The sequence below is a fragment of the Oncorhynchus gorbuscha genome, unplaced genomic scaffold (assembly GCF_021184085.1).
Source record: "Oncorhynchus gorbuscha isolate QuinsamMale2020 ecotype Even-year unplaced genomic scaffold, OgorEven_v1.0 Un_scaffold_333, whole genome shotgun sequence".
NCBI classification, from domain to species: Eukaryota; Metazoa; Chordata; class Actinopteri; order Salmoniformes; family Salmonidae; genus Oncorhynchus; species Oncorhynchus gorbuscha.
This window is the reverse complement of record NW_025745189.1, coordinates 878,460-900,584: the sequence shown is the minus strand read 5'-3', so window position 1 is coordinate 900,584 and position 22,125 is coordinate 878,460. Positions and strand designations below refer to the sequence as shown.

The 22,125-nt window shown below is 41.6% G+C and overlaps 1 protein-coding gene across 4 annotated transcripts in view; it reads right to left on the bottom strand.

The window, feature by feature from the left end:
- Positions 1 to 21,539, bottom strand: part of crtc3 (CREB regulated transcription coactivator 3) — an 88,267-nt gene extending 66,728 nt beyond the window's left edge. For all 4 annotated transcript variants that reach the window (XM_046333046.1, XM_046333048.1, XM_046333047.1 and 1 more), the window contains exons 1-2: positions 20,314 to 21,539; positions 541 to 651 (exon numbers count right to left, since the gene is read on the bottom strand). In XM_046333046.1, coding sequence (XP_046189002.1) covers positions 541 to 651; positions 20,314 to 20,445 — 243 coding nt within the window. In that variant the 5' untranslated portion in view covers positions 20,446 to 21,539. The remainder of the gene's footprint in view (positions 1 to 540; positions 652 to 20,313) is intronic.
- Positions 21,540 to 22,125: the final 586 nt, after the last annotated feature.

Sequence of the window (22,125 nt, the reverse complement as noted above, 5' to 3'; positions counted from 1 at the left end):
TTCTCTCTGTGGGCTGATATTTCTTCTGCGCAGCAGTACTGGGGAGCTGCGATGGAGTCTCGGGGGTACCCGCACGCAACTTAGAGGGAACAATGGTTATGGGAATACTTGTAATCAGGACAATGATCAACAACCAATTTGAAAGAGCTTGAAGACGTTGGGGCTAATATTGTACAATCCAGGAGTGCAAAGCTCTTAGAGATTTACCCAGAAAGACTCACAGCTGTCATCACCACAAAAGGTGCTTCTACAAAGTACAGCATCAAGGGTGTGAATACTTATGGAAATTAGATATTTCTGAATTTATTTTCAATACATTTGCAGAAATGTCTAAAAACATGTTTTCAATTTGTCATTACGGGGCATTGTGTATAGATGAATGAGAATAAAACAATATATTTAATCCATTTTGAATTCAGGCTGTAACATCAAAATGTGGAATAAGTCAAGGGGTATGAATACTTTCTGAAGGCACCGAATATAAAACATTTATGGGGGGGGGATATTAAAAAAGAGCACGATTGTAGGGGGGTGGCTCACCTGGAAGTCGGCGCTAGCGTTGCCGATCTGGTTGACGTTGGGTAGGGAGCCTCCATAGTACTGGGCCCTGGTCTGGGTCTGACGTAGCTGTTGGATCTTCTGGAACTGCACCTGTTGGTCAACAGCAAAACGTCAGTCAGTAACCAAGGAGCCACAGGGGAAGGAGGAGCAGGATTTATTAGAGGGATGTCCAATAGCGGTCCTGCGAAAAAAAGTCTCGTCCTGACACGTTCAATCTTTTCTCAACCAGTTGAAATCAGCATAATATTTATGGATCTATACAAAGAAATACAGAAACAGGTCAAACGACATGCAGCTAGTTTGCTGTCCTACCAGCTTCAGTTTGAAGTAATTGCGTTAGCTGTGTAGTTGGCTAGCTCCTATGAACAGTGCCCTGACAAGCAAGCACATTTTCTATGAAGGGAAAAAATTACACATCATCAGCTCATTGTTATGGATGTATCCAAAACATCTTAAATAAATGCAATTGCAGCTACTTTGCTGTTATTCTAGCTGCACTGTTTGAGCTGACTGTGTTAGCCGTAGTTTGCTAGCTAGCAAGGGATAAGAGCGTTGCCAGCCAGGACGGCAACGGAACATTAACAACTAACGTATGTGCCGCATCTCTGGCAACCAAACCGATAGAGTCAACGGCCAGCCCGCTTGACTAGCAACCATAGATGTGTCAGAACTACGCCTATATTTTCGTTGAGGGATGAAAATAGCCTATTTTCAACATTTAATGGTAACCCGTTGAAGAAAGGCTACTATACGCTCGAGGTTGTGCGAAACAACTTTTTTTACTCTGCTCCGCCCTGTACCTATGACCACAGCACAGCCGCACAAAAAAAAAAAAAAAAAAAAGGTGTTTAGCATGCCCTCCGCTTTATTTTGCTCCAGGCCAGCATCGACTCCTCTCCTACTCCTGCCTACATGACTAAGATTGGCCAATGGTCACCCCTGGGCTAATATGTACAAGACAGCAAGAGTGACAGAAATTTGTACATCAGAGAAATAAGACAATGGAAGTTGTGTTGCTGGTTTAGTTTTTTGGTTCAAATCAAAACATTGCCTTCAATGTTGGCTGTATGGTTCATATACATTATATACTATCAATTTCTTATTTAATGAAATTACAGAAATCCTTAGGTTTTAGACAAACAATACTTAGGTTACTCTTTTGCTCATGGGTGTGGGGAGGTGTCATTTCTTTCCAATGACGTAGTCTAGGTTCTGGAGAATACATCTCTTCATTAAAGGGAACCCCCAGAAGCAAACGTTTTGTAACCTATCCATTCACCAATTCATAGAAATTAGTCTGGTATAGCAGCCTGTCTCCACACCGGGCCCCTTATCCAGTGTCTCAGAGTAGGAGTGCTGATAATGAATAACAGTAGGCTATATGGACAGATCCTAGAGCAGCGCACTTACTCTGAGACACTTTGTGGATACAGACCCTGTGCTCCTCCAACACAGGACCAACTCAGGGACCACACAGAGCATGGTTTGTTCGGCTAAGGTAAACAGTTCCAATTATCAATTCTGATCAGGAAAAGGCAAATCCGTGGGGCATTTCTTCCTCACACTAACCAAAGGACAAAATTTGAATCTCAAAGACTGACCTCATTTGATGCAATCAATGGGTTTACACAGAAGAGGAACACTCAGAGAAGAGAGGACAGTAAAATAGTTGACAAGGAGCTAAGCTAGGTTTAATTTAACACTATACAGCCTCAGGGACATTCAGGAGACCTTTAGCTCTTGTTGTGATTAAATGTCATTCAAATTGAACACGTGGCTCGAGCTCCAGGGTTCAAAGCTGTTCTCTCTCGGTGTGTCTGACAAGCCGGCAACATCTTGCTTGCAGGTGTAAGATGAGCCAATGTCTGTCTACAAAGTAAGAGAGAAGACCACTGATGTTGGACTAAGGCTGAGCGATATGGCTAAAAATCAGAGGGACACCAGTCTCAACGTCAACAGTGAAGAGGCAACTCCGGGATGCTGTCCTTCTAGGCAGAGTTGCAAAGAAAAAGCCATACCTCAGGACGGGCCAATAAAAAGAAAAGATGAACATGGGCAAAAGGCCAGACACTGGACAGAGAAACTCTGCCTAGAAGGCCAGCATCCGGGAGTCACCTCTTCACTGTTGACATTGAGACTGGTGTTGAGGGTACGGTTTAAATGAAGCTGCCAGTTGAGGACTTGTGAGGTGTCTGTTTCTCAAACTAGACACAAATGTACTTGTCCTCTTTCTCAGTTGGACACCGGGGCCTCTCACTCTTTCTATTCTGGTTAGTGCCAGTTTGCGCTGTTCTGTGAAGGGAGTAGTACACAGTGTTGTCCGAGAACTTCAGTTTCTTGGCAATTTCTGGCATGGAATGTTACATAAGAAAGACAAGTTACAGAAGAAAGTTATTTGTTTCTGGCCATTTTGAGCCTGTAATCGAACCCACAAAACCTGATGCTCCAGATACTCAACTAGTCTAAAGGGCAGTTTTATTGCTTCTTTAATCAGAACAGTTTTCAGCTGTTCTAACATAATTGCAAAAGGGTTTTCTAATGATCAATTAGCCTTTTAAAATGATCAACTTGGATGAACTAACACAACGTGCCATTGGAACACAGGAGTGATGGTTGCTGACAATGGGCCTCTGTCCGCCTACGTAGATATTCCATTTTAAAAAATCTGCCGTTTCCAGCTACAATTTCCAAGTCTACACTGTATTTCTGATCAATTTGATGTTATTTTAAAATGGGTAAAAAAGGCTTTTCTTTCAAAAACAAGGATATTTCTAAGTGACCCCAAACTTTTGAACAGTTGTGTGTATACAGTCGTGACCAAAAGTTGAGAATGACAAATATTAAATTTCCAAAGTTTGCTGGTTCAGTGTCTTTAGACATTTTTGTCATATGTTACTATGGAATACTAAGGTATAATTACAAGCATTTCATAAGTGTCAAAGCCTTTTATTGACAATTACATGAAGTTGATGCAAAGAGTCAATATTTGCAGTGTTGACCCTTCTCTTTCAAGACCTCTGCAATCCGCCCTGGCATGCTGTCAATTAACTTCTGGGCCACATAAATGATGGCATTTGGCAGCCCATGGCAGCCCATTTTTGTCAGTTTGTCAGAATTTGTGGGTTTTTGTTTGTCCTCCCGCATCGAGGCTTGACCACAAGTTTCCAATGGGATTAAGGTCTGGGGAGTTTCCTGGCCATGGACCCAAAATATCAATCTTTTGTTCCCCGAGCCACTTAGTTATCACTTTTGCCTTATGGCAAGGTGTTCCATCATGCTGGAAAAGGCATTGTTCATCACCAAACTGTTCCTGGATGGTTGGGAGAAGTTGCTCTAGAAGGATGTGTTGGTACCATTCTTTATTCATGGCTGTGTTCTGAGGCAAAATTGTGAGTGAGCCCACTCCCTTGGCTGAGAAGCAACCCCACACATGAATGGTCTCGGGATGCTTTACTGTTGGCATGACACAGACTGAAGGTAGTGCTCTCCTTGACTTCTCCGGACAAGCTTTTTTTCGGATGCCCCAAACAATTGGAAAGGGGTTTCATCAGAGAAAATGACTTTACACCAGTCCTCAGCAGTCCAATCCCCGAACCTTTTGCAGGATATCAGTCTGTCCCTGATGTTTTTCCTGGAGAGAAGTGGCTTCTTTGCTGCCATTCTTGACACCAGGCCATCCTCCAAAAGTCTTCACCTCACTGTGCGTGCAGATGCACTCACACCTGCCTGCTGCCATTCAAGCTCTGTACTGGTGGTGCCCCGATCCCGCAGCTGAATCAACTTTAGGAGACGGTCCTGGCGCTTGCTGGACTTTCTTGGGCGCCCTGAAGCCTTCTTCACAACAATTGAACCGCTCTCCTTGTAGTTCTTGATGATCCGATAAATGGTTGATTTAGGTGCAACTTACCGGCAGCAATATCCTTGCCCATAAAGCCCTTTTTGTGCAAAGCAATGGTGACGGCACGTGTTTCCTTGCAGGTAGCCATCGTTAACAGAGGAAGAGCAATGATTCCAAGCACCACCGTCCTTTTGAAGCTTCCAGTCTGTTATTTGAACTCAATCAGCATGACAGAGTGATCTCCAGCCTTGTCCTCATCAACACTCACACTTGTGTTACTGAGAGAATCACTGAAATTATGTCCTTTTGTGGCAGGGCTGACATGCAGTGGAAATGTTTTTGGGGGGATTCAGTTCATTTGCATGGCAGAGGGACTTTGCAATTAATCTGATCACTCTTCATAACATTCTGGAGTATATGCAAATTGCCATCATACAAACTGACGCAGCAGACTTTGTGAAAATTAATATTTTGTCATTCTCAAAACTTTTGCCCACAACTGTACACACAGAGATTTGAACTTTCTCTAAATAAAGCTTTGTTCCACAATTTAAGGTCAAAACACCCCATTTCAAACAGTCAGGAATAATCTAATGAATTCACGGCTTGTAAAATACCTTGGCTAAAAATATGACTTCCACAACCATGAAGAACCAATTTCATCAAAATTTTCACCTGCATTTTTTTTGCAATAATCATTGATCTGGCTTTCAAGTCTGTCTATGAAAATGCAATGTTGTTAGACATTTTACCAGAATATGCACATTTCAGCAATAGTGCCCAACTTCTTGTAGCTGTCATAAAATATTAATACAGGTCTCAAACAATCACGTGCTAATGAGTAGCCACCTAAACTTTATATTTCAAGTCTAGCCAACTTGGGTGTATTTGCTTGCTAACATGGTATAACAGTTGAACTGTTCTGAATACACCCTCCGGTCCATCTCCACCTGTTTGAAGAACTCTGTTCACTTTGTTTAGATATTAAAATCAAGTGGCCCATCGGGATAAGATGCTTATTACTAAGAATCAGAAGGAGTTGCCAATTTCTTATATAAATCTGTATTTGTATACTCACTGCACATTTATAAAAACACAGACCAGACAGCTAGCACATAACAGTCTGTTGCTAAAATGCTGCTAGCGGTATTTGGTACCGCAATGCTGCATTACATTCAACAAAATCATGTTTATTGGGACTCTCATTTTAGTAGGGTCCGCTCTATTCTACATTTTGGGAGTTGAGACATAAAAAGGGTATCGTTAGAACATTTTTCATTATTTAATTGTACGAAGTTTAAGCGTTTCGGTGTCCATTTGACCGATTCTGTAGGACCAAACCTCAAATGCAAAAAGAGAGTTTAAACTGCTTGTTGTCAGTGAGGAAGAAGTGTTCTTTAGTCTTTGTTGTTTTGAGTGGCAGGGGGAGGGGAGGGTCTTGGTGTCTGTGTAGAAGTGGGAAAGTGCAGTGAACACAGCACAGAAGGAGACCAGACCAAAAAGACAGTCAAAAACTGGGGAGATTTTTTTTTATACCTTGAATCTTGCGATATAAGCATTTGGAACGTCGGACTAAACATACATTGAAATCAATTTGATATAATCGCCCAGCCCTATGTTGGACTGAGCATTTAAAAACCACAATCTGTTCTGAATCCAACATCCCCTCAAGATCAACTTGAGAGGGAATTTCCCCTTAATGCATAGCAATCTCATTGCCAAAACCACATCTGTTTACCCCAGCTTCCCAGATAGGTAGCCTACCTAACATGGTCATAGCCTAACTTGGCATAGACCACACCTTAATATAAAAAATTACCTATCACAAGATTGTCCCACCAAAGACAAAATGCAGGACTATTTTAAATACTTCCAGCCAATCGGGTAAAACAGTGCTTAACTTCTTCGAGATAGGGGGCGCTCTTTTAATTTTTGGATAAAAAAACGTTCCCGTTTTAAACAAGATATTTTGTCACGAAAAGATGCTCGACTATGCATGTAATTGACAGCTTTGGAAAGAAAAAAAACTCTTGACGTTTCCAAAACCGCAAAGATATTATCTGTGAGTGCCCCAGAACTAATGCTACAGGCGAAACCAAGATGAAATTTCATACAGGAAATGGTCCAGATTTTGAATGCGTTGTGTTCCAATGTCTCCTTATATGGCTGTGAATGCGCCAGGAATGAGCCTGCACTTTGTCGTTTCCCCAAGGTGTCTGCAGCATTGTGACGTATTTGTAGGCACATCATTGGAAGATTGACCATAGACTACATTTACCAGGTGTCCTCCGTCTAAATTATTGCGTAATCTCCAGCTCCATGCGCGTTCCATTTTCTTCAGTGGAGAAAGTCAACTGCCACGAATGATTTATCATCGATAGATGTGAAAAACACCTTGAGGATTGATTCTAAACAACGTTTGACATGTTTCTGTCAATATTATGGAGTTAATTTAGAAAAAAGTTTGCGTTGTAATGACTTAATTTTCGTTTTTTTTTTACCCAAAAGTGATGAACAAAACGGAGCGATTTGTCCTACACAAATAATATTTTTGGAAAAACGGAACATTTGCTATCTAACAGAGTCTCCTCATTGAAAACATCTGAAGTTCTTCAAAGGCAAATTATTTTTATTTGAATACTTTTCTTGTTTTTGTGAAAATGTTGCATGATGAATGCTAGGCTTAATGCTATGCTAGCTATCAATACTCTTACACAAATGCTTGTTTAGCTATGGTTCAAAAGCATATTTTGAAAATCTGAGATGACAGTGTTAACAAAAGGCTAAGCTTGAGAGCTAATATATTTATTTCATTTCATTTGCGATTTTCATGAATAGTTAACGTTGCGTTAAGCTAATGAGCTTGCGGCTATAATTAAACTCCTGGATACAGGTTTTTTTCGTAGCCAAACGTGATGAACAAAACGGAGCGATTTCTCCTACACAAATAATATTTTTGGAAAAACTGAACATTTGCTATCGAACTGAGAGTCTCCTCATTTAAAACATCTGAAGTTCTTCAAAGGTAAATGATTTTATTTGAATGCTTTTCTTGTTTTTGTGAAAATGTTTCATGCTTAATGCTATGCTAGCTATCAATACTCTTACACAAATGCTTGTTTTAGCTATGGTTCAAAAGCATATTTTGAAAATCTGAGATGACAGTGTTAACAAAAGGCTAATAAGCTTGAGAGCAAATATATTTATTTCATTTCATTTGCGATTTTCAAGAATAGTTAACGTTGTGTTATGGTAATGAGCTTTAGGCTATAAATAGGATCCCGGATACGGGATTGCTCGTCGCAACAGGTTAACAAATGGGGTTCCGGAGGACGGGATAATGCAACAAGACAACCCAAAAATACATCCATCATAAACAGAACACACATTCCAACGCCTCAGAGTATCCAGTAATACTATTCATAAAGATGGCACAGAGGGACAAAATGTCAAAGACCTTGCGGTGACATTATTCCCACGGGTTAAAAGAGGAAATCCATTTCCACAACAACTCATACGAGGGCCTTAGTGAAACTGCAGATGAACAACATAGGAGAAGCTGAAAGCATCTGCAGACCACGAAGCACCGGTGAAGACCTTTTCACAGAGCAGGAAGACACTTTGCTAGTTTACTTTCCTAAAGAGAGTGTGCAACAATATCTTTATAAAGACACATGAACACTTTGCTTTCAGTAGAAACAGAAAAATCTGTATAAGCCTACATGTAGGCTACCCTATGCATTTATCCACATTAGCTGGCAAACTCCTTGACCATTCAGTGAAATAGCCTAGGTCTACTATGCACAGTGGTGGGAAAGCAGTTTACCCTCCCCTCCGGTGAAAATAGACTAGTGAGGTACAAAATTTAAAAATTAAAATGTTTTTTTTTTTATATATAAATAAATAAATAAATAAATAAATATATAAATATATAAATAAATAAATATATATTATATTTAAAAAAATCGCTAGTTTACATATTGGGATATTATTTGACAATATCGCAATATGATTTTTGCACTAGTTGGCTGCACCTGCACCAAAAACATTTTTCCTTCATAGCATGTTCTCCATATTTTAACAAAAAGGGAGCAAATTTGTTTTCAGCACTTAATTCCATGACTGATCAAAACGTATTCTCATGGGTTCCTCGTCCCTCTGCATGAGCAATATGTTTGGAACATCAAATTGCAATAAAGTTACAGTATCAATTTTCAATTGTTTTGGCTCTGTACTCTAATACTTTGGATTTGAAATGATAAAATGACAAACGAGGTTAAAGTGCAGACTCATCTTTAATTTGAGGGTATTTTCACCATATCGGGTGAATCATTTAGAAAATTACAGCACTTTTTGTACACAGCATTTAACACCATAGTACCCTCCAAACTCGTCATTAATCTCGAGACCCTGGGTCTCGACCCCGCCCTGTGCAACTGGGTCCTGGACTTCCTGACAGGCCGCCTCCCAGGTGGTGAGGGTAGGTAACAACATCTCCACCCCGCTGATCCTCAACACTGGGTCCCCACAAGGGTGCGTTCTCAGCCCTCTCCTGTACTCCCTGTTCACTCAACTGCGTGGCCTCCAACTCAATAATCAAGTTTGCAGACGACACTACAGTGGTAGGCTTGATTACCAACGACGAGACGGCCTTCAGGGAGAAGGTGAGGGCCCTCGGAGTGTGGTGTCAGGAAACCTCACACTCAATGTCAACAAAACAAAGGAGATGATCGTGGACTTCAGGAAACAGCAGAGGGAGCAGCCCCCTATCCACATCGATGGAACAGTAGTGGAGAAGGTGGAAAGTTTTAAGTTCCTGGGCGTACACATCACGGACAAACTGAAATGGTCCACCCACACAGACTGCGTGGTGAAGGCGGCGCAGCAGCGCCTCTTCAACCTCGAGGCTGAAGAAATTTGGCTTGTCACCAAAAACACAAACTTTTAGATGCACAATTGAGAGCATCCTGTCGGGCTGTATCACCACCTGGTACGGCAACTGCTCCACCCATAACCGTAAGGCTCTCCAGAGGGTAGTGAGGTCTGCACAACGCATCACCAGAGGCAAACTACCTGCCCTCCAGGACACCTACACCACCCGATGTCACAGGAAGGCCAAAAAGATCAAAGGACAACAACCACCCGAGCCACTGCCTGTTCACCCCGCTACCATCCAGAAGGTGAGGTCAGTACAGGTGCATCACAGTTGGGACCGAGAGACTAAAACAGCTCTCTCAAGGCCATCAGACTGTTAAACAGCCGTCACTAACATTGAGTGGCTGCTGCCAACATACTAACTCAACTCCAGCCACTTTAATAATGGAAAAATGTATGTAATCAAGTTATCACTAGCCACTTTATATAATGCTTACATACCCTACATTACTCATCTCATATGTATATACTGTACGCTATACCATCTACTGCATCTTGCCATCTTGATGTAATTAAATGTATCGCTAGCCACTTTAAACAATGCCACTCTATATAATGTTTTCATACCCTACATTACTCATATCATATGTATATACTGTACTCCATACCATCTACTGCATCTGCCTATGCTGTTCTGGCAAGTGTCCCAGTCACAATACTTTGAGCTCACTGTATAGAATTGTAATTCATATCGGCACCAACATTTCACGACAATATTGTATTGTGAGAGGTCCCTGGCAATTCCCAGCCCTAAAACAGACCCAAACACAGAGCCACCAAGCACTTTCAACTCAGCCTGTAGTGGCCTGTTGTGAATGTTGAAACAGTGAGTTTTAATTACAGACATTTTCTGGCAGCGTCTCATGGACTCTTGACAACTGCAACCCACTCACTGGGCCTCGGTCTCTCACGGGTCATCAACAGTTCATACCTTACAGGCAACATCACTCGGAATAGCCTCCAAACCACATCTCCTTTAACTGGCCATTTCAAACTCTGGCCTCTCATAAAAGAAGACATTGTGAAGTGATGGTATGGAAATAATGTGAATGGAACCTTTATATTTTTTCCCAGGAGATCATGTTAGTTTTCTTAATTCTGTGCATGTGTACCGAGTGCCTTCATGTTTCAGGAGACAGAAAATGAATCAAATCAAGAGATATTTCAATTCAGCTTGTGATTGCGTGGAGGTGGGCTTTCTTAACAGCTGCCTTTGACCTTGTTCATTAGGGCACAACAAAACGTTTTGAAATGCTTTTCAACAGAAAATGACAAAGCGTTTATTTTGACAAGTGCAGTTAATACCTCCCTGTTTAACTCAGTTCTCTCCTGTTTGGTGCCTAATGAATGCAACCGTTGTCAGCTCCCAATCCACAGTACAGGATAAATGTAACTGAAGGGGGAATGAATGAGATGTTATTGATATTCTCCACATCTGAACAAGTAGGTCAATATGGACATTAGGAATAATGTTTAACAGGTCACAAACAACAAGCCTGTTAGACGTCTATAGAAGCATTGGTTTAGCCTAGTCACTATAGGGATATAAACAAATTTCGGCACAAAATTGGCAAGAAATAAGCATTATGTGCGTATGGTACATTTCTGGGATCTTTTATTTCAACTCATGAAACCAACATTTTACATGAGTTTATAATTTTGTGCAGTATATACATATACATATATATCTTGAAGAATATATGCTTCATGAGTGGAGTTCAACTGTCGTACCCAATCAGAACCCAAAATATAAGCTAATATAATACAGTGTTTGGGACAGTTTTAGGTTGTTGATTTGTCACTATCAATGAGCATTTCTCCTTTGCCAAGGTTATCCATCCACCTGTTAATTTCTCTACCATAAGTCACCTCCTCCAACGTTGTTTTAGAGAATTTGGCAGTACGTTCAACTGGACTCAACTGCAGACCATTTGTAACCACGCCAGCTAAGGACCTCCACATTCAGCTTCTACTCTGTGGGATCATCTGAGACCAACCACCCTCACAGCTGATGAAACAGGAGTATTTCCTGTCTGTAATAAATCCCTTTTTTGTAGGGAAAAACAAATGACTATTGGCTGGGCCTGGCTCCCAAGTGGGTGGGCCTATGACCTCCCAGGCCCACCCATGGCTGCGCCCCTGCTCAGTCATGTGAAATCCATAGATTAGGGGCTAATTCATTTATTTCAATTGACTGATTTCCTTACATGAACTATAACGAAGTAAAATTGTTGTTGTGTTTATATTTTTGTATATAGAGCGCATTCAGAAAGTATTCAGACCCCTTCACTTTTCCACGTTGTTATGTTAAATCCATTGTATAATAAAGGATGTAATTCAAAATCAATCTACACACAATAGCCCATAATGAAGTGAAAACAGTTTAGACATTTTTGCAAATGTATTAAAAATAAAACACTGAAATAACCTAACTATTCAGACCCTTTGCTCTGAGACTCAAAATTGAGCTCAGGTGCTTCCTGTTTCCATTGATCATCCTTGCGATGTTTCTACAACTTGGAGTCCACCTGTTCTAAATTCAATTGATTGGACATGGCTTGGAAAAGCACACACCTGCCTATATACCCTATATATATCTCACTCAAATCATCAAGGAACCCACCAGGTACAACCCTAACTCTGTAAACAAGGGCACCCTCATAGACGTCATCCTGACCAACTGGCCCTCCAAATACACCTCCGCTGTCTTCAACCAGGATCTCAGCGACCACTGCCTCATTGCCTGTATCCGCCACGGAGCCGCAGTCAAACGACCACCCCTCATCACTGTCAAACGCTCCCTAAAACACTTCTGTGAGCAGGCCTTTCTAATCGACCTGGCCCGGGTATCCTGGAAGGACATTGACCTCATCCCGTCAGTTGAGGATGCCTGGTCATTCTTTAAAAGTAACTTCCTCACCATTTTAGATAAGCATGCTCCGTTCAAAAAATGCAGAACCAAGAACAGATACAGCCCTTGGTTCACTCCAGACCTGATTGCCCTCGACCAGCACAAAAACATCCTGTGGCGGACTGCAATAGCATCGAATAGCCCCCGTGATATGCAACTGTTCAGGGAAGTCAGGAACCAATACACGCAGTCAGTCAGGAAAGCTAAGGCCAGCTTCTTCAGGCAGAAGTTTGCATCCTGTAGCTCCAGCTCCAAAAAGTTCTGGGACACTGTGAAGTCCATGGAGAACAAGAGCACCTCCTCCCAGCTGCCCACTGCACTGAGGCTAGGTAACACTGTCTCCACCGATAAATCCATGATTAGCGAAAACTTCAATAAGTACTTCTCAACGGCTGGCCATGCCTTCCGCCTGGCTACTCCAACCTCGGCCAACAGCTCTGCCCCCCCCGCAGCTCCTCGCCCAAGCCTCTCCAGGTTCTCCTTTACCCAAATCCAGATAGCAGATGTTCTGAAAGAGCTGCAAAACCTGGACCCGTACAAATCAGCTGGGCTTGACAATCTGGACCCTCTATTTCTGAAACTATCTGCCGCCATTGTCGCAACCCCTATTACCAGCCTGTTCAACCTCTCATATTGTCTGAGATCCCCAAGGATTGGAAAGCTGCCGCAGTCATCCCCCTCTTCAAAGGGGGAGACACCCTGGACCCAAACTGTTATAGACCTATATCCATCCTGCCCTGCCTATCTAAGGTCTTCGAAAGCCAAGTCAACAAACAGGTCACTGACCATCTCGAATCCCACCGTACCTTCTCCGCTGTGCAATCTGGTTTCCGAGCCGGTCACGGGTGCACCTCAGCTACACTCAAGGTACTAAACGATATCATAACCGCCATCGATAAAAGACAGTACTGTGCAGCCGTCTTCATCGACCTCGCCAAGGCTTTCGACTCTGCCAATCACCATATTCTTATCGGCAGACTCAATAGCCTCGGTTTTTCGGATGACTGCCTTGCCTGGTTCACCAATTACTTTGCAGACAGAGTTCAGTGTGTCAAATCGGAGGGCATGCTGTCCGGTCCTCTGGCAGTCTCTATGGGGGTGCCACAGGGTTCAATTCTCGGGCCGACTCTTTTCTCTGTATATATCAATGATGTTGCTCTTGCTGCGGGCGATTCCCTGATCCACCTCTACGCAGATGACACCATTCTATATACTTTTGGCCCGTCATTGAACACTGTGCTACCTAACCTCCAAACGAGCTTCAATGCCATACAGCACTCCTTCTGTGGCCTCCAACTGCTCTTAAACGCGAGTAAAACAAAATGCATGCTTTTCAACCGATCGCTGCCTGCACCTGCATGCCCGACTAGCATCACCACCCTGGATGGTTCCGACCTTGAATATGTGGACATCTATAAGTACCTAGGTGTCTGGCTAGACTGCAAACTCTCCTTCCAGACTCACATCAAACATCTCCAATCGAAAATCAAATCAAGAGTCGGCTTTCTATTCCGCAACAAAGCCTCCTTCACTCACGCCGCCAAGCTTACCCTAGTAAAACTGACTATCCTACCGATCCTCGACTTCGGCGATGTCATCTACAAAATGGCTTCCAACACTCTACTCAGCAAACTGGATGCAGTCTATCACAGTGCCATCCGTTTTGTCACTAAAGCACCTTATACCACCCACCACTGCGACTTGTATGCTCTAGTCGGCTGGCCCTCACTACATATTTGTCGCCAGACCCACTGGCTCCAGGTCATCTACAAGTCCATGCTAGGTAAAGCTCCGCCTTATCTCAGTTCACTGGTCACGATGGCAACACCCATCCGTAGCACGCGCTCCAGCAGGTGTATCTCACTGATCATCCCTAAAGCCAACACCTCATTTGGCAGCCTTTCGTTCCAGTACTCTGCTTCCTGTGACTGGAACGAACTGCAAAAATCGCTGAAGTTGGAGACTTTTATCTCCCTCACCAACTTCAAACATCAGCTATCCGAGCAGCTAACCGATCGCTGCAGCTGTACATAGTCTATTGGTAAATAGCCCACCCATTTTCACCTACCTCATTCCCATACTGTTTTTAATTGATTTACTTTTCTGCTCTTTTGCACACCAATATCTCTACATGACCATCTGATCATTTATCACTCCAGTGTTAATCTGCAAAATTGTATTATTCGCCTACCTCCTCATGCCTTTTGCACACATTGTATATAGACTGCCCATTTTTTTTCTACTGTGTTATTGACTTGTTAATTGTTTACTCCATGTGTAACTCTGTGTTGTCTGTTCACACTGCTATGCTTTATTTTGGCCAGGTCGCAGTTGCAAATGAGAACTTGTTCTCAACTAGCCTACCTGGTTAAATAAAGGTGAAATATATATATATATTTTTTAAATACAGTCCCACAGTTGACAGTGCATGTCAGAGTAAAAACCAAGCCATGAGGTGGAAGGAATTGTCCGTAGAGCTCAGAGAACGGATTGTGTCGAGGCACAGATCTGGGGAAGGGTACCAAAACCTTTCTGCAGTATTGAAGGTCCCCAAGAACACAGTGACCTCTATCATTCTTAAATGGAAGAAGTTTGTAACCACCACCACTCTTCCTAGAGCTGAGCAATCAGGAGAGAAGAGCCTCGATCGGGGAGTTGACCAAGAGCCTTGTGGTTGCTCTGGAGTTCCTCTTTGGAGATGGGAGAACCTTCCAGAAGGACAACCATTTCTGCAGCACTCCACCAATCAGGCCTTTATGGTAGAGTGGCCAGACAGAAGCCACTCCTCAATAAAAAGGCACAAGATAAACGCCAAGCGGGCTTTCCTAAAAGGTAACTAAAGGATTCTCATACCATAAGAAACAAGATTTTCTGGTCTGATGAAACCAAGATCAGATGTTATGCTTGGCATTCAGGTAGAAGAAGCCTGGCACCATCCCTACGGTGAAGCATGGTGGTGGCAGCATTATGCTGTGGGGAAGTTTTTCAGCAGCAGGGACTGGGAGATTAGTCAGGATTGAGGGTAAGATGAACGGAGCAAAGTACAGAAAGATCCTTGAAGTCCTGAGCGTTCTGTAGCAGGTTATCCGACTGGGGCTAAGGTTCACCTTCCAACAAGACAACACAGGAGTGGCTTCAGGAAAAGTCTCAATGTCCTTGAGTGGCCCAGCAAGAGCACCAACTTCAACCCATTCAAACATCTCTGGAGAGACCTGAAAATAGCTGTGCTGCGATGCTCCCCATTCAACCTGACAGAGCTTGAGAGGATCTGCAGAAAAGAACAGGAGAAACTCCCAAAAATACAGGTCTGCCAAGCGTGTAGCATTATCCCAAGAAGACTTGAAGCACCTTTGGCAGCGTTTACAAAGTACTGAGTAAGGGGTCTGAATACATATGTAAATATAATGTTTGTTTTTTTAAATAAACTAGCAACATTTTCTTTGTCGTCATGGTATTGTGTGTAGATCACATCAAAATCGCAATATTGACATGTGCAATATCCACATCACAAATCAAATCAAATTTTATTTATATAGCCCTTCGTACATCAGCTGATATCTCAAAGTGCTGTACAGAAACCCAGCCTAAAACCCCAAACAGCAAGCAATGCAGGTGTAGAAGCACGGTGGCTAGAAAAAACTCCCTAGAAAGGCCAAAACCTTGGAAGAAACCTAGAGAGGAACCAGGCTATGTGGGGTGGCCAGTCCTCTTCTGGCTGTGCCGGGTAGAGATTATAACAGAACATGGCCAAGATGTTCATAAATGACCAGCATGGTCGAATAATAATAAGGCAGAACAGTCACAAGAGACTTATATCGCATGCTATATTCTGAAACATATCAGCCACTTGTAACATTTGCTATAGTTTACTCCATTTTATTTCTCCTCTTGCAGCGGCATCCCACACACACACCAAGTGCCTCCCATAGACATTAAAACCAGTAGATGGTGATAGGAATACGTGGATGACGTCAGCGCTATGGAAACTCCCGACGGCGCATTAAGCTGGAAGTATTTGAAGTGCCTTAATTCTTAATGACATTAAAAAATATAAAAACATTAAGTGAAAGTGACCATCAACCATAATCCTTTGCTAGTTACGTAGTCGTTTTCATCCTGCCTGAGAGACACGCGCATGAGGGCGCGAGCATCCTCGTAGCCTGCCGGCCCGTGATTGTCTGTCAGCACGTGGTCCTGTGTGACAACAAATGTAGTAGTCAGAATGGATCACTGTTTAATTAAAATATCTTGATTTGTAGCGAACTTTATAACAATTCACCATTGGGACTTGATCAAAATAAAAAAATTTAGAGCTCAAAAACAGGCACCTAAATTCTTCTGGTTTGGCCGTTCTGGCGATCGTAATTGACACAGGCTTTCTAGGGCAGACCAGGGATTTTGGCACTGCTATGTTACTATGGAGTAGCCAACCAGCAGAGCTAATGACTTCACGCGCCAGACACTGGGGACGTTGAGCCGCCTCTGTCACTTAACTGGCACAGTTCCTCGTCCTCTCTGTTAGATTCACTAGAAGTTTGCTTGCTGTTCTGTTTGGAACAATCGGTTGACTGCATTTGACCTAACTAGAGGTCGACCGATTAATTAAGGCCGATTTCAAGTTTGCATAACAATTGGTAATCAGCATTTTTGGAAGCCGATTATGGCCGATTACATTGCAATCCATGAGGAAATTGAGTGGCAGGCTGACCACCTGTTACGCGAGTGCAGCAAGGAGCCAAGGTATGTTGCTAGCTAGCATTAAACATATTTTATTTAAAAAACAATCAATCTTCACATAATCACTAGTTAACCTAGTAATATCATCAACCATATGTAGTTATCTAGCTTGTCCTGCGTTGCATATAATCAATGCGGTGCCTGTTAATTTATCATCGAATCACAGCCTACTTCACCAAACGAGGGATGATTTAACAAAAGCACATTCGCAAATAAAGCACAATCATTTCACAAATGTACCTAACCATAAACATCAACGCCTTTCTTAAAATCAATACACAAAAGTATATATTTTTTTTTAACCTGCATGTTTAGTTAAAATAAATTCATGCAGGCAAGATGAACTAGGGAAATTGTGTCACTTCTCTTGCATTTATTGCACGCAGTGTCAGGGTATATGCAACAGTTTAGGCTGACTGGCTTGTTGCGAACTAACTTTCCAGAATTATGACATAACATTGAAGTTTGTGCAATGTAACAGCATATATTTAGACTTAGGGTTGTCACCCGTTCAATAAAATATGGAACAGTTCTGTATTTCACTGAAAGAATAAATGTTTTGATTTCGAAATTAGTTTCTTGGTTTGACCATATTAATGACCAAAGGCTCGTATTTCTGTGTTTATTATATTAGAATTAAATCTATGATTCGATATTTGATAGAGCAGTCTGACTGAGCGGTGGTAGGCAGCAGCTGGCTCGTAAGCATTCATTCAAACTTTACTGTGTTTGCCAGCAGCTCTTAGCAATGCTTGACTCACAGCGCTGTTTATGACTTCAAGCCTATCAACTCTTGAGATTAGGCGGGCAATACTAAAGTGCCTATTAGAACATCCAATAGCCAAAGGTACATTAAATACAAATAGTATAGAGAGAAATAGTCGACGAGTCATAATTCCAATAATAACGACAACCTAAAACTTCTTAACTGGGAATATTGAAGAACTGGGAACTGGGAATCACCAGCTTTCATATGTTCTGAGCAAGGAACTTAAATGTAAAAATGTAAAAAGCTAACATGGCACATATTGCACTTTTACCTTCTTCTCCAACACCATGTTTTTGCATTATTGAAACCAAATTGAGCATGTTCCATTATTTATTTGAGACTAAAAATATTTTATTTATGTATTATATTAAGTTAAAATAAGTGTGTGTTGTTCATTCAGTATTGTTGTAATTGTCATTATATATATATATATATAAAAAATATCTATATATATTTTAAGAAAATCTGCTTTTTTTGGTCCTCCAATAATCGGTATCGGCGTTGACAAATCATAAATCGGTCATCCTCTATTCTAAAACAAACAATTCTGCTTTCCACTCTGCTTCTTAATATAAGTCATTTTATTTCTAGGATTCCAAAAGTTATACCAAGAGTTATGACCTTTGTCAAATCACAATATTTGGTAAAGAACTACATTAAAAAAAATGTAAATCGCTATTCGATTTCTACCATATCGTGCAACCCTAATACACATCATTAAAGTCTAAAATGAATGTAGCAACTGCAAGAAATGCTACCCTTGTAGATTCCATCTGTGCGGAGTTGTAAGAAGAATGACTAAGTCCCTAAGAGTGTCCCTACATAGCAGCTGTGGTGCTAGTTGTTTGGTATTAAAATAGTCTCAGAAGTAGTCGGCAACAAGAAAAACATGACATTGGATGCAAAGCTGGTACATTTCAAATGAATCAGACACACAAGAAGTTTCCTTCCCATCTAGCTGGAGACACATGGTGAACTTGTTATGAGTAGTTAGCAGATGAGGCGGGGCTGGTATGTCTACACATGGTTCCCAGCAAGCTTTGGCCATTCATTTTATTTTACACACACATTAAAACACAGTCTTGGGAAGTGCAATTAAAACCTCACAAATCACCCAGAAAAACAGTTACATTCCTCAACAAATAAGTCCCCAATACAAGGATTCCATTGTCATCTTTATATTCGACCTGCCAAAATCCAACGGTTGCAGGCTACCAACAATGAGCAAAACCAGGAATGAGTCACCCAACGCCCCCAATAACTCTGCCTTTTTACTCCATTAAGATACAGGAGATAAAGCCCTCGAGGGCTCAATTGAAGATAAGAGAAGCATGACTGTGTGTATGTCCCACTGTAAAGCAATGTGAGAGTTGCTCGTTCACAATAGAGGGGATTGATTTGAGACCTTGATGCAGCCTAACACAGTAAACTGGGCTTGGGTGTTTTAGAATGCAATTGTCCACACAAATGTATAGGACTGCCCAATTCAATGTTACCATAGCTACGTTAACATTAGTAGCTGTAAATTGCTTTAGATAAGAGCGTCTGCTAAATTACTAAAATGAAAATTTAATAAACAGTTAAATGGATGAGATCGGCACATAATTTGCAGTTTGGGTCCCATTCAGTGCAGAAAAGGCAGGCCCAAAGATCTCACTTCTTGAGTGTATATTCAAATGGAGGATTACAGAGGAATGTAGTTAAGTCAGTTTATTGTGCAGGCAAAATTAGAGGCACCATCTATACATCATATGACAACAACACATTGCTGTTAATGATGACTCAGAAGAATATGCAGCAGCTGGCTGGTTATTAACCAATCATTTCATTCAAAAATAGGCTGATGAGTGCAAGAGTGGGTGGTGCAGAAAGCATGTTTACTGGTGATGTTTCTGTTCACATCACACACGACAATGATCAATGCTGACCTATGTCTAAGTAGTGAGTGTGAACTGTCAGCCACTAATCACCCATCGATTGACACCCCCCTGATTCGGCTAAATATATTTCCAAACAACCCTGATGAATTCAACTTTGATTTAAGGATGATCCTTGTAAGTATTAAAAACCGTATTGTTAACTACAGTCATTGTAGTTATATAGTAAACAATAGCCATATGGTTCTTTTTTAAACAGCTAGCGGCAGGGTAGCCTAGTGGTTAGAGCGTTGTACTAGTAACCGGAAGGTTGCAAGTTCAAACCCGCGAGCTGACAAGGTACAAATCGGTCGTTCTGCCCCTGAACAGGCAGTTTAACCCGCTGTTCCTAGGCCGTCATTGAAAATAAGAATTTGTTCTTAACTGACTTGCCTGGTTAAATAAGGTAAAATATATATATATTTTTTAAATTCGAAGTAACCTGCCTAACCATAACATCAATGAATCGTGACAAGTTTGACAGGTGCCCCGCTGCTTGACAGCAGAGAGCATTCACACCCTGCTGGCTTGCCTGTCCAACTTCCTTGATCAAACTAAACATGGCATTCCTATCTAGCTTGAGACCACTCATGCACAAATAAATCACATTTAATAATTCGATATTTATAGACAGGGATCTGCTTACCCTTGAGACAGTGAGATCTGTCATAAGCTGATCGAAGGCCAGCGTCTCCTCTGCTTGTTTCTGGTTGTGCAGCGCTATCTTTTCGCTGAACTTCCTGGGGTTTGAGCCACCCGAGCCCGGGGATCCGGACATGGTGTGGGCCGCACAGTTTAAAAATGTTACTTAAATGTAAAGCGAGTGCTTGGGGCACAAATATAGAGAGTGTGGTTTTGATTGTCAGTCCACTTTTAGCGAATCCATCAGTGCTGCTTCAAATCGTCGCGTTGGCAAATGTTCGGTGCTAGCTAACGTTAGCTTGATAGCCACATAAGTTAACAATAGTGAACAGTTCAGCTGACAAGTGTTTGTAAACAAACTAATTCCAAAATGTGTTTTCGGTGCCAGCAGGTAACGCTTACCGAAGTTATTGAGTTATATACATCCCAACGTATTGTCAATGCATGGGAAAATATTTACATTTGTAAATAGTTAGCTAAACTAATAAGCCAACAACTTGTTTGAAACTCAATCAGTAGCTAGTTATGTTAACTAGCTAGCGTGAGAGAGTGCCAGTGCTAGCTAGCTACCTGTCACTTCCATTTTCTTCATTAACAATTTAGCTTAAAATAGTAACGTTATTTGAGGACGTATCCAGCAATGCATTGTCAATTGAGGCAACACGCGTAGCTAAATAACAAATAAGTACTTCAACCTCTTCAAATCTATCAAAACTGTCATTTTATGCAGTGTATAAAAATGTTCGATAAAAATTACAGCTACGCAGCAAGCTCATACAGTAGCAACCGCGTATCGCGACACGAACAGCAGAAGAGAAGCGCAATTTACGTTGGCTAAAGATTTGTAAACTAAAACAATATTTGCTAACGTTGCCCAAATATAGTTGTTAGCAATGTTTTCATTAGCGAATACTTTCCCTTGTGGAGAAGATTTCGAAATGTAATTTCAACAAGTGTCGGAAAGATCTTGCCGTTGCAGCGCGAGGGTTATCCAAATCAGCATGTAACATAATCCACTCTCTCGATCTCAAAAACATTGCTTTCGATTCTGGTCCTCTGATTAGGCAAGCAGGTCGACTGTAACAGCTACAACTATTTTTTACAGGCTATATTTAGATAGCGTGTAAACATTCAAATCCATGCGGTAAAGTCGAGCTTCTTCTCGTCTTGTCTCCTGTTGCATATCGGTCCATAGTTTTGTCGGCTCTCGTTGGTGAGATCCCTTTCCCACTGATCCTGCCATATAAAAAAAAAAAACTGCTTAAAACTGTAAAACAACCTTACCGGTTATGTCCACAGGAGGGCAATGAAGAACTCTTAAAGGGGATGTGTACCTGGCCGCATTATCCAACTGAATATTGTAGCATAGAAACACTTCAACGGAATCCTTTTCACTGCAGCCAATAACAAGTTTCCATCCAGTTTTTATGCGAGTTAAGTCATACAGTATAAATACAAAGTCAAGACAGCTGTGATAGTAACAGAGGTTTTGGTACAATTTTATAAAAGCCAACAGATAAATTGTTTGTTCGACATGGTGGGATCTTTTTGTTTCAGTAAAATAAATTATGCAAGGAATGTCGGTCAAGCACCTTTATGCGCAAATATTGATATAATAACCATCATATTGAAGTAAACTTGGAGTCACATGATGATATGGTGTGAGGTCCTCCCACTACGACTCTACGAGGAAACCATGTAGTTGATTCGACTACAGATGAAATAAATTGTGAAAGTGCACAATGAGCTTGATGCTTCTTTCCACTAAATATCGAGGGTCTTATTCTGGAGACATGATGGTCGATGCTTAACTACC